This window comes from Quercus suber, unplaced genomic scaffold, assembly GCF_002906115.3.
Source record: "Quercus suber isolate HL8 unplaced genomic scaffold, Cork oak 2.0 scaffold_1045, whole genome shotgun sequence".
Classification (NCBI taxonomy): domain Eukaryota; kingdom Viridiplantae; phylum Streptophyta; class Magnoliopsida; order Fagales; family Fagaceae; genus Quercus; species Quercus suber.
The window spans coordinates 21,088-36,946 of record NW_027070455.1 but is presented as its reverse complement, the minus strand read 5'-3'; the positions used below and the strand labels follow the sequence as shown (position 1 = coordinate 36,946).

At 40.9% G+C, this 15,859-nt stretch overlaps 1 protein-coding gene across 1 annotated transcript; it reads right to left on the bottom strand.

Annotated features, from left to right (window-relative positions):
• Positions 1-1,802: 1,802 nt before the first annotated feature.
• LOC111997894 (probable leucine-rich repeat receptor-like protein kinase At1g68400) lies at positions 1,803-5,058 on the bottom strand. Its single transcript, XM_024030027.2, has 2 exons — positions 3,608-5,058; positions 1,803-2,690 (listed from the first exon to the last, which is right to left on the bottom strand). The coding sequence occupies exons 1-2, from the start codon at positions 4,986-4,988 to the stop codon at positions 2,014-2,016; spliced, it is 2,058 nt and encodes a 685-aa protein (XP_023885795.2). The 5' UTR covers positions 4,989-5,058; the 3' UTR covers positions 1,803-2,013.
• Between the last annotated feature and the right edge of the window lie 10,801 nt (positions 5,059-15,859).

Genomic DNA, 15,859 nt, shown 5'->3' with positions numbered 1-15,859 from the left:
GAGAGCTTGTAAGTGAGTCAAGGTCTTGGTTGGGTTTCATCTACAGGGGAGGAGAAAGAGAGTTTGTAAGTGGGTCAGTGTTTTCACCCTCCATTTTTTGACAGAAAATGTTGCGAAGACGAGATTTGAACCATTAACCTCAAGGTTATAAGCCTTGTGAGCTACCAAGCTGCACTACCCAGCGACAAAGAAAGGGACTGGGATCTAATGGACAAAGAAGGATTGAGTACACCCCTCGACCATACTGGTACAAATAGAATAGCCTATTATAAATAGGTTTAAGCTTTTCATAAGGTTTGGTCTATTTTTATAAGGTAGTCCATTCTTTAGAGTTGGGGGAGGGGGGCGGGGGGATCCAACAGTAGTACCTCTTCTAAACTTAGCCCGAGGAATGAGCGAGCCCAACTGAATGGCTCGGGGCTGTGTAACCCAAGAGGTCTTGGAAGATAAGCTTGATGGCTAGATCTAGATTGCCTGAGGAAGTCCCTTGGATGTGGGTCACCCAAAGTGGATGAGATGAATTCCACATCAGGCTAGGAAGAATGAACCGAGGGAAGCAATAGTAACAAGTGTGGATAAAAAGGTTGGGGTGGGGGGGGGGGGGGGGGGAACTTCCTATGGAAGCATCCATCACTTCCGCATTGAATGCATTGTAACAACTTTGTCAACTGCATTAATAGCTGAATAACACCTGAACATTGTCAAGACAATTTGTGGTTCACTCAACATTTCCTTCTAAGGTGGGATGGGACAAGTATCTAGTGAGAGATCAACCACCCTCCATATGGAAGGTTAGGATGAAAAGGAAACTATTATAAAAGGGGGAGGAATCCCATTGAACAAGGACCAGAACCTAGAGATTAGAGAGAGAAACACTCTTAAGCTAACACCTCAAGTGTAGTAAGGTTCCTCGGCCGACCAAGGAAACATTAATACATCCGTTTACATTCATTTTTACTCATTAATCTTTACATCTTTCCATCTGGACTTGTTTTTCTTGATTTCAATCCGTCAGATAAGAGGCCCAAGTGATGGTCTACTTTCTTATCTCTACAAATTAATTGTGGTAGGCTCATATCCCAGCCCATTTCCTCTTTTTTGGGCCCTTGGTTATTTTTACCTACACAAGAGTAATTGTCAATAATAACTCATATTTTATAGTACAATAGTAAAAAGAAGCTATTTTGATCTATTAGGTAATAGTTAAAAAAGCTTAATGAAAATAGGTTCAAAAGGTTAGATGCAAAATTAGAGCGCCACATAGCAATAACTCATGCACTATATATATATATATATGTGTGTGTGTGTGTGTATCGTATACTTTGTCGTTGCATGTGGGAGAAGATTCTCTCCATTTAAATTTTCAATTTTAGCCAATTTATGATCGTGCCATTTGTTTGATTATGTATGGTTTACATATGGTTTTAAAACCATTGGTTATTTTAATACCACATATCTCACGTCTGACTAAATAATAGATGTCCTTCTCAAAAAAAAAAAAAAAATAAAATAAAAAATAAAAAATAAAAATAAAAATAAAAAAAAAAACCCAAAAAATAGATGGAATGAGAGGAATTAAGTGGAAGGGATCCTTTCCCCTACTCATAATAATCCCTCAAACCTGTAACACATCAAATACAAATTATACACTAATCATCCACCAATTATGGCTGCTTTCCCGTATAAAGATGGCTATCAAATCCTAATTCATTGTATATATATTGTGTACCAATCATTCAAGAGTGCGGCTAAAAGCTAGTTTTGTATCCCAGAAACATGCAATGTCAGCATGCTAGAGATCATAGCTAAAACAGAACTCTATATATATTGCAATCACTCGCAATTTCTTAATTAGCAGAAAACCCAAATGATGAAAAAGAAAATTCCCATTTTCGTGAGACAAAACAAAACCCAATGCCATGTTTTTTTTTTTTTTTTTTTTCAGCTGGTCCAAAGTCCAAACAAATACTAGTAGTTTATAACATATAATATAAACTCAGAAAGAAAGAAAAATCACTGACTCGCGCCGCACGTGTCCTCGGACATGGAAGGTGACTCAGACAAGTAGTCCAACGTGTCGTGACCAGGTGAAACCTCGACCCCACGTATCTCATCGATCATCTTGAGGACGTGGCTCATTTTGGGGCGTTGATCAGGGGAGGCAGCCGTACAAGACATTGCAATCTGCAACAACCCAACCATTTCCTCCTCAATATCCTTGTACCTCATCAACTCCAAATCGAAAACCTCAGCCGTCCATTCCTCTCTGACCACAGACTGGACCCACCTAGGAAGATCAACGACCCCACTGTTGTAACCTCCTCCTCCGGGCCCACCACCATTGTCCACCACAGAGGGACACTTCCCTGTGAGCAATTCTAAAAGAAGAACCCCAAAAGAGTACACGTCGGATTTTTGAGTGAGTTTTCGACTGTCTGATGATTCTGGAGCACGGTAGCCGTTGGATCGTGGGCCCCCATTAGTGGGGGCAGCAAAGACCGAGAGTCCAAAGTCTGACACGTGTGCATTCCCTGATTTGTCTAGGAGGATGTTGGTGGATTTGATGTTACCGTGGGTGAGCTTAAGGGACCTGCATGAGTTGTGAATAAAGGCTAGTCCTCGAGCTGCTCCTGCTGCGATTTTCAGCCTCGTGGTCCAGTCTAGTGGGGTTCTTCCGGGTCCTCTGTTACCTGTCCCCATAAAAATATAAATAAAAATAAACATCCCCCCCTTTAATTTCAATATAATTACGTACGAGGCACTACAAGAATATTTTACATGGAGCTTACTTTTCTCTCCAAAAAAAAAAAATAATAATATTTTACATGAGGCATAGGATAGGGTTCTATAACTTTGCACTTTTTGGTCATGTTCAATTTAAAAAATAGATAAAAGAGTACCGGCACTGGCAGGAAAAGAACAAAAAGAGAAAAAAGAGACAAAGTATATAGGGTCTGGGTCTGGGTCTGGGTCTGTGTCTGCGAGCAGTGCACAGTCTGTAATGAATAATAATACAGTAAAGTAAAGGAAACCAATTCCAAAATCGCAAGTTAAAAATATATTCATTTTTCTGTCTTCTTGCATAACTGTTTCAATCCCTAAAGCAAGATGTGACTGTGAGAGTGGATCCCACTCCACTGCTTCTTCATGACCAAATTAAAAGGCAAGCAAAAAATCCCTAGGCTACTACATACATTTGTACGAGATAGTAGTTAGCTCTCATGAACAAGACAACAACCACCTTCAAGATTTTGCTCAAGCTTAATATCACATCAAATGGTCCAATTACATCAGACAATTATTCAACCTTAAAAACCCTAACGATGAGACCAACCATATATAGCATAGCGCCCATGACTATTCCCCACCCACCGCGCTATGAGCCATCAACCATGGCTTACATTAAATGCTTGCACATTATCAGAGATCACGCTTGGTTGCCCAGAAATTAAAAAATTGCAGTAACATTTATGTATGTAGAAGTAAAAGCACAACTCTTGAAAGTTGGAACCCAATAAACGCAAATACTATAATAAAAAATCTCAACGCTAGCTAGCTCCAGATTTTCATCTAATTAATTAAAAAGAAAAATAAATTAAGAACGTACCGTGAAGAAGCCAAAACAAGCTCCCATTGGGCATGTAATCATAGACCAACAATTTCTCCTCCCTTGCAAAATAGTAAGCTCTAAGACTAACCACATTTGGATGTCTCGTCCTTCCCAACACCTCCATGTGCTGTTCAAACTCTCTCTTCCCTCCCACACTCGCGTCCTTGAGTCTCTTCACCGCTACCACATTCCCATCATCCAACACCGCCTTATAGGCTGTGCCAAACCCGCCTTTCCCCAACATCTCCGCCGAGGCTCGAAGCAAGTCCTCCAGCTCGAACCGCCGAACCCCTTCGAAGAACATCATGCGACCCTTCTCGAACCCGGACTGAGCCCCAGCAGGATATGGGCTCGACGAGTACACAATCTTCTCGCTCTCCAACAGCTTTGACGACTTGCCCTGCCCCTCACGCATTTTTGAAGCGTAATTTCTCCAGAAATAGCAGTACAGGATTAGAGACACGACAGCTAGGACCAATGCGTCGCCCACGATTATGGCTATCAATGCTACAGGGCTTATTTTCGAGGCTCCAGCGTGGCGAGTATTTTCTGATTTTGATGGCGATGTTGTTCTGGTTGAAGGAACTGAACTCGGTGATGATGATACTGTGGTTGTTGGGTTAGTACCTGGTATTAAAGGTGAGGCAATGGCTCCGTTTTCGGACCCAGGTCGGGTCGGATCACTAACAAGGCTTTTGCACTTTTGCTGAATGGGTGACCCACAGAGACCCAGGTTTTGAGCAAAAGCAGAAATGGGAAAACCTGATAAAGATTTGGGTATTTCACCGGATAAGCGGTTACCGGAGACGTTGAACTCCTGAAGATTCGGGAGTTTCAGACCGGAAATAGAACCGGAAAACCGGTTCTCTTCGAGCCGGAGCGTCAGGAGGTGGGTCAAACCGTTGACCGATACTGGAACCTCGCCGGAAAAATTATTGTACGACAGATCGAGACGGTACAGTCGGAAAAGAGTCGGCATTGACGGCGGGAACTCGCCGGAGAAGTCGTTGTGAGAGAGGAAGAGGAGCTTAAGAGCCGTGAGGTTGGAGAGGTCAGGAATGGGACCTGAGAGACGGTTTTGCTTGAGGCTGAGAACTCGGAGCTGAGTCAGAGCGGTGAGTGACTCGAACGAGCCCTGGAGATCGAGGTCTTCGAGGACGAGTCGCGAGACTCGGTCGTGGAGGCACGAGACGCCTGTCCAGGTACATGGGTTGCTGGTGGAGCTCCAAGTTGTAAGCTTGTTTGCTTTATCTGTAGAGGCTTTGAACGCCAAGAGAGGTTCCAAATCTGGGTTTTCCGAAGCTTGGGAGAAAAGGAAATGGAGGATGAGAAGAAAAAAAGTGAAAGGTAGAAGAACATACAGACTTGGGTTCGCCATTGTTGTTTGCAAGTTCAGACAGAGAGAGAGAGAGAGAGAGACATGAAGGGTTTGTATTGTGACTCACAAGTTGGAGTCACAGTGTAAGACTGTGAGCTTGTAATGAGATGAAAAAGGGTTTAAAGGGTAATTAATGGGAAATTGGAGGGCTTTAATGGTAATAATAACAATAATAATGGATTCTTTAATTTTTCACTGTGTTGGTGATTTGTAGAATGTGATTGATCGGGCAAAAGAACTGAAAAGCATGTAACGTGTATTGCATGTTTACTGCGAGGTGATTTTCTTTTAAATGACTATAATGACCTTAACTTTAGAATTGTAAGCGGTTTAAGATAAAATGTGAGTTGGATCTTTGTTGTTTCTTAAAAAAAAAAAAAAAAAAAAAAAAGGATAAAATGTGAGTTGGATCTTTGTTGTTAATTTATTATTGTTATTAATTTAATAATAATTCCATCAAAAATAATAATAATAATACTAATAAATTTTCAAAAACGGCCAACATTGAGGGAAATGGGAAGGTGACACTTGGCAACAGAGACAGAGCGCTCCACCATCATGTCAAGGCCTGACTTTGTCTCATAATCAGATTAGCTTGGTCCGTACTTTTACGATCTTTCGCCTTAATAAATGAGCCCAGTTCTTCTTTTTAACCAGACAAAACCATTATTTACTTCCAATTAAGCCTTTGACTGAGTTATATGATTCATGATATTAATTTGATATAAAAATTGTGGATCTGCCGTTTGTCTTCAAAGGATTTGACAGGAAGTATAGAAGGGCCTTTTGGTAATTTAGAGCATTTACCGCAGTGGAAGTATAATGCTATATTACTAAAATTTAGCTTCATAAACACAAAAGTCTTGCTGCAGCAGTGGAGCTAAATCTAAAAATTTTAGCTTCATTGCTACAGTGCACATCTATAAATAGATGTGCATTGTTCATGAGAGCTAAAAAAAACAATATTTTAATCCTTACCTCATTAAAATATTAACCTTCTCTCTCTCTCTCTCTCTCTCAGCTCTGATCATCTCAACTCTCTCTCTCTCTCTTTCTCTCTCTCTCTCTCTCTCTCTCTCAACTCTCTACCGCTGCCAGCCCAAGCTCACACTATTGACCCACGCCACCGTCGAACCTCGCACCAGACCCACGCCGTCGATCCGCCAACCCAGACCCACGTCGTCGATCCACTCCTTTGGTGGTGGAATGATGTTTGATTTTTTTTTTTTCTTCTATGGGTTTGATGGCTGTAGTTGTGGATGATGTTTGATTTTTTTTTTTTTTTTCTTCTGTGGGTTTGATGGCTGTGGTGGTGGAATGATGTTTGTTTTTTTTTTCTTCTGTGGGTTGATGGCTGTGGTGGTGGCGATGGTGGTTGTTGTGGCTATGGTTTGGAGGTGCGGTGTTTGATTTTTTTTTTTTTTTTCCTGTGGGCTTGGTGGCTATGGTGGTGGATTGGTGACTATGATGGTTGTTTGGGGATTTATTTTGTTTGTGGGTTTGATTGTGTCTGTGTTGGTGGTGGTGGTGGTGGTGGTGGTGGCTGTGGCTGTGGCTGATTGTAGAGGAGGTTGTGGTCGGTGCTGGGATTTTTTTTGAGTTGTGAGATATATTATTTTATTGCAGGGGTATATCATTTTATTGTGATGTTTATATTATTTTATTTGTGTTGATAGTTAAAATAGATACACTGCTGCAGCAGGTGTGTAGGTATAATAGATAAAGTAACTTTTGGTGGAGCTAAAAAGCTAAATTTTTCGCTCCACTGTTGCGAATGCTCTTACGGCTGTTTTGAATCACAGGGAAAGGAAAAAAAAGGGTATAGTAAATTCGATCTAAGATTAATCTATTTTGAGCCAATTCTACTCTCATCTACTTCCCCTCTTTCCTCTGTCCTCTCTCCTCGTCTTTCTCCCTTCCAATGTACTAGTTGGCTTAAAATTCTAAAATGCTCACAATTCCTATACCCCAGCCAAACGGTAAAAACCCTACTTTATGTTTTTCGTTGAAAAAACCAAATAAGGTTGTCTACGATAAACATTACTCATAGAAGGGAGGTGTTGATTTTTCACAAAAATTACCAAAGCAACTTCAAATGGAAAGATTTCCTTTAATTTTTTTTTTCTTCTTGAATACTCGATTTAAGAAATACTCTTTATGCAGTTTAGAGTTTTGTAGGGAGATTAATCGTACAAGCTATTTGTCCGCTTTGGGGAGCCAAGCCCGCACGGTTTTGTTTTCAAGCGACGTGGGCAAGCAAGCATTACACTTGGACTTAGTCCCACATCGGCAAGAAATGCGCCCCACTCATGGTTTATAAGCCCTTGGAGCAACCATGAGTGTACCACTACTACACTTTGTAGGGAGATTTATCGTACAAGCTGTTTGTCCGCTTTGGGGAGCCAAGCCCGCACGGTTTTGTTTTCAAGCGACGTGAGCAAGCAAGCATTGCACTTGGACTTAGTCCCACATTGGCAAGAAATACGCCCCACTCATGGTTTATAAGCCCTTAGAGCAACCATGAGTGTACCACTACTACACTTTGTAGGGAGATTTCTCGTACAAGCTGTTTATCCGCTTTGGGGAGCCAAGCCTGTACGGTTTTGTTTTCAAGCGACGTGAACAAGCAAGCATTGCACTTGGACTTAGTCCCACATCGGCAAGAAATGCGCCCCACTCATGGTATATAAGCCCTTGGAGCAACCATGAGTGTACCACTACTACACTTTGCAGGGAGATTTCTCGTATAAGCTGTTTGTCCACTTTGGGGAGCTAAACCCGCACAATTTTGTTTTCAAGCAACGTGGGCAAGCAAGCATTGTGCTTGGACTTAGTCCCACATCGACGTGGGCAAGCAAGCATTGCACTTGCACAAGGGCTTATAAACCATAAGTGCAGCGCATTTCTTGCCGATGTGGGACTAAGTCCAAGTGCAATGCTTGCTTGACTACATCGCTTGAAAACAAAACCGTGTGGGCTTGGCTCCCTAAAACGGATAAACAGCTTGTACGAGAAATCTCCCTACAAGTTTCTAAAGGAAAAAAAAAAAAGTAACAAGTGAAAGAGAGAGAGAGAGTAAGGTGTGGGTTCCTTCTTTGGACAAAGCCCAGGCCCAATAGTCTGAGAGGATCTTGGGCCTTCAAAAGATAGTGTAAATAGTTGGTGGATTGGGCTTGGCTCATCGCGGCTTTGTTAGGCCATTTACAAGACAATCTATGCACAAGAGATGGGCTCCACAACACACACACACACACACACACACACATATATATATATTCGTTTGAGTCCTACTTCCCTGGGATACGCCACAAGGTTCAATGAAGTTCAAAAATCACAGACTTAGATAGCTCTCTTTGGGCTTCCAAGATTTGTGAGGTTTGAATCCTTTTGAATCCAAGTGTATTCTCCAATATTTCCATAGGATCCTTCACAGTATCTCCCTCTTTTATTGTGTTTCCAGCTCACAGCTCTCTTTTGTATCTTTTCTAGTGTATTAGGTGCTTCTTTTCTGAATGCCCATTGGTTGGAGCTCTAGCCCCTTTTATAGTGCCGCTTCTAAGGTTTTTTTTCTTTTTTTTTTTTTCTTTCATGCCATTGACCCATTTTTTTGTGCTCTGGGTATCAGAACCAATGTCATGTTTGCAACATTGGTAGCTAGTCTGTTTCTCTTTCTCTCATTATTTCTCCTTTTGAGGTTTTGCAGCTTAAAAGTCCCCAGCTAACCTTACTTTTATAGGAGATCCTGTTTGAGTAATCCTAAATGCTTTTCCCAAGTCAAGGCTTCTCATCCTTTTCCCAAGGTCTTTAAAAAGACATTTCAGGGCTTTGGCTACTTCACACTTTGTCTCTTTCCTCTAAATGGGCAGATTCTTCATTGCTGATGATGGAAGGCAAAAAGGCTCCCAGCCACCTTCTTTCTTGGTTCCCCCTTTCTGTTTCACTCGAGGTACTAGGCTCCTTCATCATGTACTGATTCCTAAGCCATCCTCTGTTCCCAAAGCTTTCTTCTGAATTGTGGGCGGCTGATGAGACATGAGCTTCTTCATTCCTTGTGCCCCTAGGCATGCCACCCTGAGTTGTCCAAATCCCAGCTGGTTTTTCGCTGCATTTCCTGAGGATCCCCCTCTGACTCTTGTGGATCCTTTGCAACCTGGCCCATCTCCTACCTGCCTCCCTTTTAAGCTTCCTTGGGCACCATCTCTTGCTCAAGCCCATGATCCATGCTTCCCTTTGTGCCTCTTCTTTCTTCCTAAGGCCTAATATTTTATTCTTTTCTCTCTATGGGTTGGATTCCTTCTTTATTTTTTTGAGTGCCAAGCCTTTCTTTGTCATGGGCTGGGCCCCTCTTACTTTTAAGGGCCTGATTCCTTATTGCAATTTTGAACCTCAACATTTAGCCTCCCATGCTCGTGGGTTACCTATAACCCATGAATGAGAAAACTAATACTCTTTTCTTCTTTCTTGGATCCCTTCACTTTTTACTTTCGCATAACTCCTCCCTATTTTTAAGGGGATGTGGTAGAAGTTTTCTTTTTGAAAGACGAGTGGGTAGTTGGATTGGTTCCCCCCCCCCCCCCCCCGCCCCTGTTTTTTTTTTTTTTTTTCCTTTTTTCACGTCAACTCTGCTTTTCTCTCATAACTCCCATCAATAACTGATAGCCAACCACCCTTAAAATTAAATTTTGGCAACTAGCCCGTTTTTCTATGGTTAATCTTTTCCTCTTTTCTCTCATGCCATTATTGCTGTTGTCACTTCTTCCTCTTACCTTCAGCTTTTCTTTCCCTTGGGTCACATCTTCTCAAAATCTCTCTCTCTCTCTCTCTCTCTCTCTCTCTCTCTTTTGGTCTGGGTTTTCTTCTTCCTTCTTCCTTTATTTGTCCAAGAAAAAGGGAATGCATCCATGGCTTCATCTTCTGCTCGAAAACGAAAGGAGCGTTCACCCACCCCTTCTGAGGGTGAAGGCTTTTCAGCTAGTTCAGGGTAGGAGGATATCCTAGATTGGCCAGCTTTCCCTCTTTGGGATCCTTGGTATAGCTCCAGTCTATTCTTCCCTCAAGTTGCTCATGGTGCTGATCCTCCTTCTCCTCACACTTAGGTCTTCTCTGGTAAGCCTGGGTTTGCCAGTTCCATGCAAGTCCTATATCCGAAAGAGATATTGGATCTTCAAATCAAATAGGGATCTCGTGAAGCAGTTCCTATCTTCCTTGATTTTGTTGCAGGGAAGATTATTGGTTAGGCTAAGTGGGTAGACAAAGAGTTCAGTGATGCTAACTTTGTTGGGTGTTTGGAGCATTTTGGTGTCCTGAAGTTAGTTGCGATGACAAGGAGTTTAGAGGGCTTTCGCGATGTCAAGGGGCTCAAGCACTTGGTTAAGTGTTAGTCTCCTTCTTTTCACACATTTTTCTTCTTCGTGGGTGAACTCATTATCACTCTGGAGGATGTGGTGAATACCTTCCTGCTCCATGTTCAAGAACGAGAGTCCTTTCAACATCTAGCTTTCGACGGAGGATCTAGTGATCTAGGGAAAACTATTCACTCACTTTGGGAGGCGTAGTGATTCTCCTAAAGGCAAGCCAGCCAAGATGGGGAGATAGGTCAAAACCCTTTCTAAAGAGGGGAAATAGTGAGGTAGATTGGGTTCATCGCACTGTGGTTGAGCAAGGTCTTGTTTGGGGAGTTCCCCGGGTATGGTGTTAAGTCAACCTTTTTTCCTTAGCAATCCAAATAGCATGGGGCACCAGTTACCCATTAGCCCCAATGTTCTTGGGGCATTTATATTCCCAATTAGATCTCCTACACGCTGACGAGTTGGAAGGTAACTCTTGCTACACCATCACTTCATCCATTCATTTGTACAATGCTACAAATATTTGTGTAGAAGCGTTCCCGAATTACTTTAGTGAAGTGCAGAAATTTGAAGTATGTGAAGGATAAATTCCAAGGATCCCCAGACATTATAAAGGGGCTGTGTGGGAGCTCAACTAACGGGCATCCCATCATATTCCGTTGGGCTAATCTGAAGGGTGTAGACACCAATCGCATCAAGTTGTTTGATCAGAAAGGCCACCTAATGCACCATGAGTTTAGGGCTAGGTTCGCTTGTGACTCTATCCTGTTGTCTCTTTTGAACTCTGTTGGCCATACATTGGACTTACACCAAGGAGATGAGAACAACATGGCATACCTTGCCTGCATTAGTCCCTTGTGGATCCTAGTACCTTCTTGCAAAATTCTTCAATTCATCACACGATGAAAATCAAGAAACTCATTGGTTACAAAACGCTGCGATATACAAACACAGTAGCTTCTTCAAGAGAAAGATGAACTAGGGCAAATTCTGTCTCTAGTCACAATTTGCATGAACAAAATTTTGCTCTGCACTCGCGCACCCTTTGACAGCCCTTAAAATAATCCTTATATATATTTAGGGTTGTGAGAAAAGAAAGCCCAAGCATATAGACACGAATTGGATAAAAATCGGAGTTGAAAATATGTTTTTCATAAACCTCGATAGATAATTTATCTATTGAGCTAGCTATTGAGCATCGGGTTTCAGCAACTTTTAAACCTCGATAGATACTAGCTATCGAGCTAGCTGTTGAGATTTAAAATCCAACACATCTTCACTTGTTTCTTGAACAAACTTGCGGGACTTTAACACTTGAACTTGAAACCTTGTTCTTTGAAGTATTAAACACATTCTAGATCTACCCAATTATAAGTAAAGTGCATTTTGTTAAAGAATTACCCAATTACATAAAATATTGACATATGTTCCTACCATGATTCACATATGTTCTAACAATGTTAGGGTCTACAAATGCAATTATGAACTTGTGAGGGAACTTTACTTATCAAGTAAAAGCATTTTAGTTGCTCACAATTTTGTCATAATTTGTTTTCTAGTTTACTGATAGAGTGCGCGTACGGATTGAATTCCCAAGTGGGTTCTCTTTTTATATTGTTGTATCTGACAATGATCATCGTCTGTTGATTTCGTGATTAAATCCATTTTGGCTTAGTTGAGGCCTTTGTATATTCTCATTGGTGATTCATTTTACCATGGAATGTATGCATGCACATGTTTGGCTATACTATTTGAATGGCATAGATAAAGAGTCGAAAATTACTAATGGGAGAATCATTGGTAGTTGTGAATTCAGTAGTTTTAAGCGGTCATCAACATGTGTATTCTTTTCACTTCCGGTGGTTAAATTTGAGACATTCATTTTGTGCAATTGCTTTCCGTGACATTGATGATGGAGGGTACATACTCTAAAAGCACCTTGAAATTCAATGTTGATGGAAATATCAATTTTTCATTATTTTCATACTTTAGTTCTTTCAAGTCTTAGAATTATGTATTTGTATCGTCTAATAATTTTAGAATTATGTGTTTGTAATAGAGAGTGGGTAGGGGTAGTAGGGCCAGGGGCCAATGATTGCTTAGTGAGTTTAACTATTTAAGAACTTTTGGATGAAGAGGTATTGCTAATTCTGCAATGATAGGCGGTGTTGTGACCAGGATCTTTCTTTTGTTTGTTATGTTTTCCCACATTTGTGGGTGCATGCATCAATGTTTGGGCACATTTCATGATACGTAGTGTAGGGTGATTCTACTATCACAGGCTTGTTTTAGGAAACTTGTCAACACATCTATGTTTGACCTCTTCATCAAATTTGGGATCTGGGTTTTGCTTATTTTGCTTATAATTTTGGGGTGGCATTGTTAAAATTTTGAAATTTGATTGTGGGTTTTGGTTTGTGGAGTGTGGAGATTTTCAATGTCGATGTGGTTTAGTGGTAAGGATTCATGGTGACTCTGTTGTAGGTGCTTTGTCAATTATTCTTAGTTTTTCATTTTGGCAATTGGGATTAATCAAAAGAGGTAAATAATTGATTTAAATGTTCTTCATGCTTTCATTAGATTTCTTTCTTCTACTCCCCTTTATTTACCTTTGAATATTACAATCTAAGAGCCCAGCTAATTTTGTTGGCTAGGAATTATATATAACTACTAGAAGATTGATTAGATGGAGGGTACTTTTTTTTTGAGAATCAGATGGAGGGTACTTGATTGTTATACTATATGGACATGATAACTGAATTTTTGGTTTATTATGAATACTACTTATCTAATATTAAGGGCATGGTTTAGTTCTTGCAATCCTGGGATTTTATAATAGTAAAAGAGTAGGGAATGAAGTTAATAATTATAAGAAGAGAAATTAAAGTAGAGGAAGAAAAGGACATTACAAATGAACTTGTGTTTATATATATTCTTTCCTTGTTGGCAGATTGCAAAAAAAAAGAGGCATTACAAGTTCGTGTGAACAAAGCAAGTGAACTTGCTTGTGTTAGACTTAAGGTACTCTCTTCTCTCTCTCTCTCTCTCTCTGTGTGTGTGTGTGTTGGTGGTAGGCTGTTGAATTGGGGCAAGCAGGTGGCTTGCATGGAGATATAAGGTGGTTTTAGATGGTATTGGGAGTGTTGATTGTTTTGTGTAATATTGGATGATTCTTGTTGAGTTGTTTTTATTCGATTAATTGATTTTAGGGGCTTCTCTCTATCTTTTTCACACATGAGGAACACTAAATGAAATGGAATATTTAAAGAGATGTCCATTCTTAAAGTATATTGCTAGTAATGATGTTATAGTTACCAAATGTGTTGACAACTTTTGTATGCGTTTAATTTATTATTTTCTTAGGAACATAGCTAGTTGTTGGGTCACTTGACTAGCCAATTAGATATGGTAGTACTCTCCTTAGCCTACTTTGGAATGTGATGGACATACTTATAGTATGTTTACAGTTTTGGATTCTATTAAATGATAGTAGTAGTTTGTGGTATGTTAGGTTCTTGGCTTTTTTGTCTTTAGAATACCCTATTTTATTTTACAGCAGGTAGCATGTATGGCATGTAGTTGGCTAGTAGTATTTATCCCATTTCAAATTGTTTTGAGACCAAGTAGCCAATCATGCCATTTTAGTTTGCAAAACCACAACTTTAATTTGTTTGAGATTTCCAGTTTCACATATTAACATGATCCAACTGTTGGACTTCCAACAATTAAAGACTTGTTAAAAGTAATTCAATTCTTAGAAATGGTGGAACTCTATTTTCCATAGTAGAGATCTTAACATGTCTCAGTATTTAGTTTTTATGATGGCTGTACTTGTTTATTTTTTACGCATGCCCCTCTAGTGTATTGACTATATTTTTCACTATGCTAATTTCTTTAGTTAGCCATTTGATATTTATTTACCAGGTGCACTTAATTTCTTTAGTTAGCCATTTGAAATCAAAAGTTCTGTGCAATGCTGAAAATAGATTTATGCTAGCTATTAGCTTATTGACTTTTCCAAGAGCCCTCAATTAAATAGGACTACAATTCTATCCAAATCAGTTAGATCATTGTAAGGGGGGTGGGCCTGGCTTGGGGTACTAGGCAAGCTCCTGCCGCACTAGGCCCGGGTAGTTTCTGGGTGAGGAGTTGGGACCGGCCCAATTGGAGCACACCTTGGCCCAGCTTATGTACAATCTTTGCCACGTCTGCTGAAGTCCATTTAACAACTCACAACAGGCATAGTTATTGTTGACAAGTTATAGCAGGCAGACATAAAATAGAAAACATAAAGAAAAATGCATTCACTGTTTCTTCCACAACGAACAAGATAAATGATTTAAAGGCCTTGCTTTTAAATAAAAATGCTTAAACAAAATATTAGAGCAAAATCAGTGGAGTAAAATAACGAGTTTGCCATATTTAGTATTGCCGCAGGATTTCAACCACGGAAGGGAAAACTACTCCCTCAACGCAAGTACTTCACTTGGTGAAATTAATTTGCTTTGAGGGGACAGCCCCAATGGTATATGCCCAAGTATAGATTTTGCATTGCGTTTGAGGACAAGGCTATTGAGGGAGAGGGGGGGGGGGGGGTGGGGGTTAACCCATTTAGTGCATGCTGCCATAAGCACTCTGTTTTTTCTTTCTTAGAATTTCCTTCTCTGTTCTTTCTTCTGATTCTTTTCTCTCTGTTTTCTCTCTTTCATTCTTTCTCCCTGTTTTTTGATCCCCTTTTTGTTGCCCCATTGCACACACTAGGGTCCCTTATATAGGGCCCGCCGTGGTTGATTTTACTGTTCTAAACCTTCTAATGCCCTATTCTGCTATCATAGCGCTTTCGCCATCCACTTACCAAGTCAAATGGTTCTGATCCACCATTGACCCGTGGCTTTCAGACAACGAAGCTTCCTTTTCTACTTTGTCCAGTGTGTCCTCTCTCTCTCTGGTCTCTCATGGCATGCACCCAACGGTTCTTACCCACCATTGCTCTTTTGGGTGGCATGTCATCCCAGCAGGACTGTGCCCACCGAAAGAGTCTGGGCAAGAAACGCAAAATGGGTTCCCGCTCCTCTCTCCCTACCACCAAGACCATGCCCTCACCCATGATGTCACCCTTTCCCATAGTGGCTGGGTATAGGCTGATGATGCTTGGGTCGTTCGCATGCATTACCTTATTGATGTTTCATTCATTTGCCGAGGTCTGAAAATGGGCGCGCATATCCTGCCGTGCGTTTTTTGGCATTTTCTGATGTGGATTGTTTTCCCGACAGGTCAACGCCCATGTGTTGTCCCTTTCTTTGGAGGGTTGAGCTCTGTAGTGGGCTTCCCTTTAGTTTGGGCATTTTACTTTGTGGCTTTGCGCCTCCTGCCACGCCAGGTTTGCTATTCCTGCTGCTCAACTCAATCCTGCTGGGCCCTTTCGAACCTGCCGTGTACTTTCCATCTCGGTAGCCCAGTATGCTTGCTGGGCTTCTTTTTCATTTATTGCGGACTCCAAATGTCCCTTGTTTTTCTTATGGA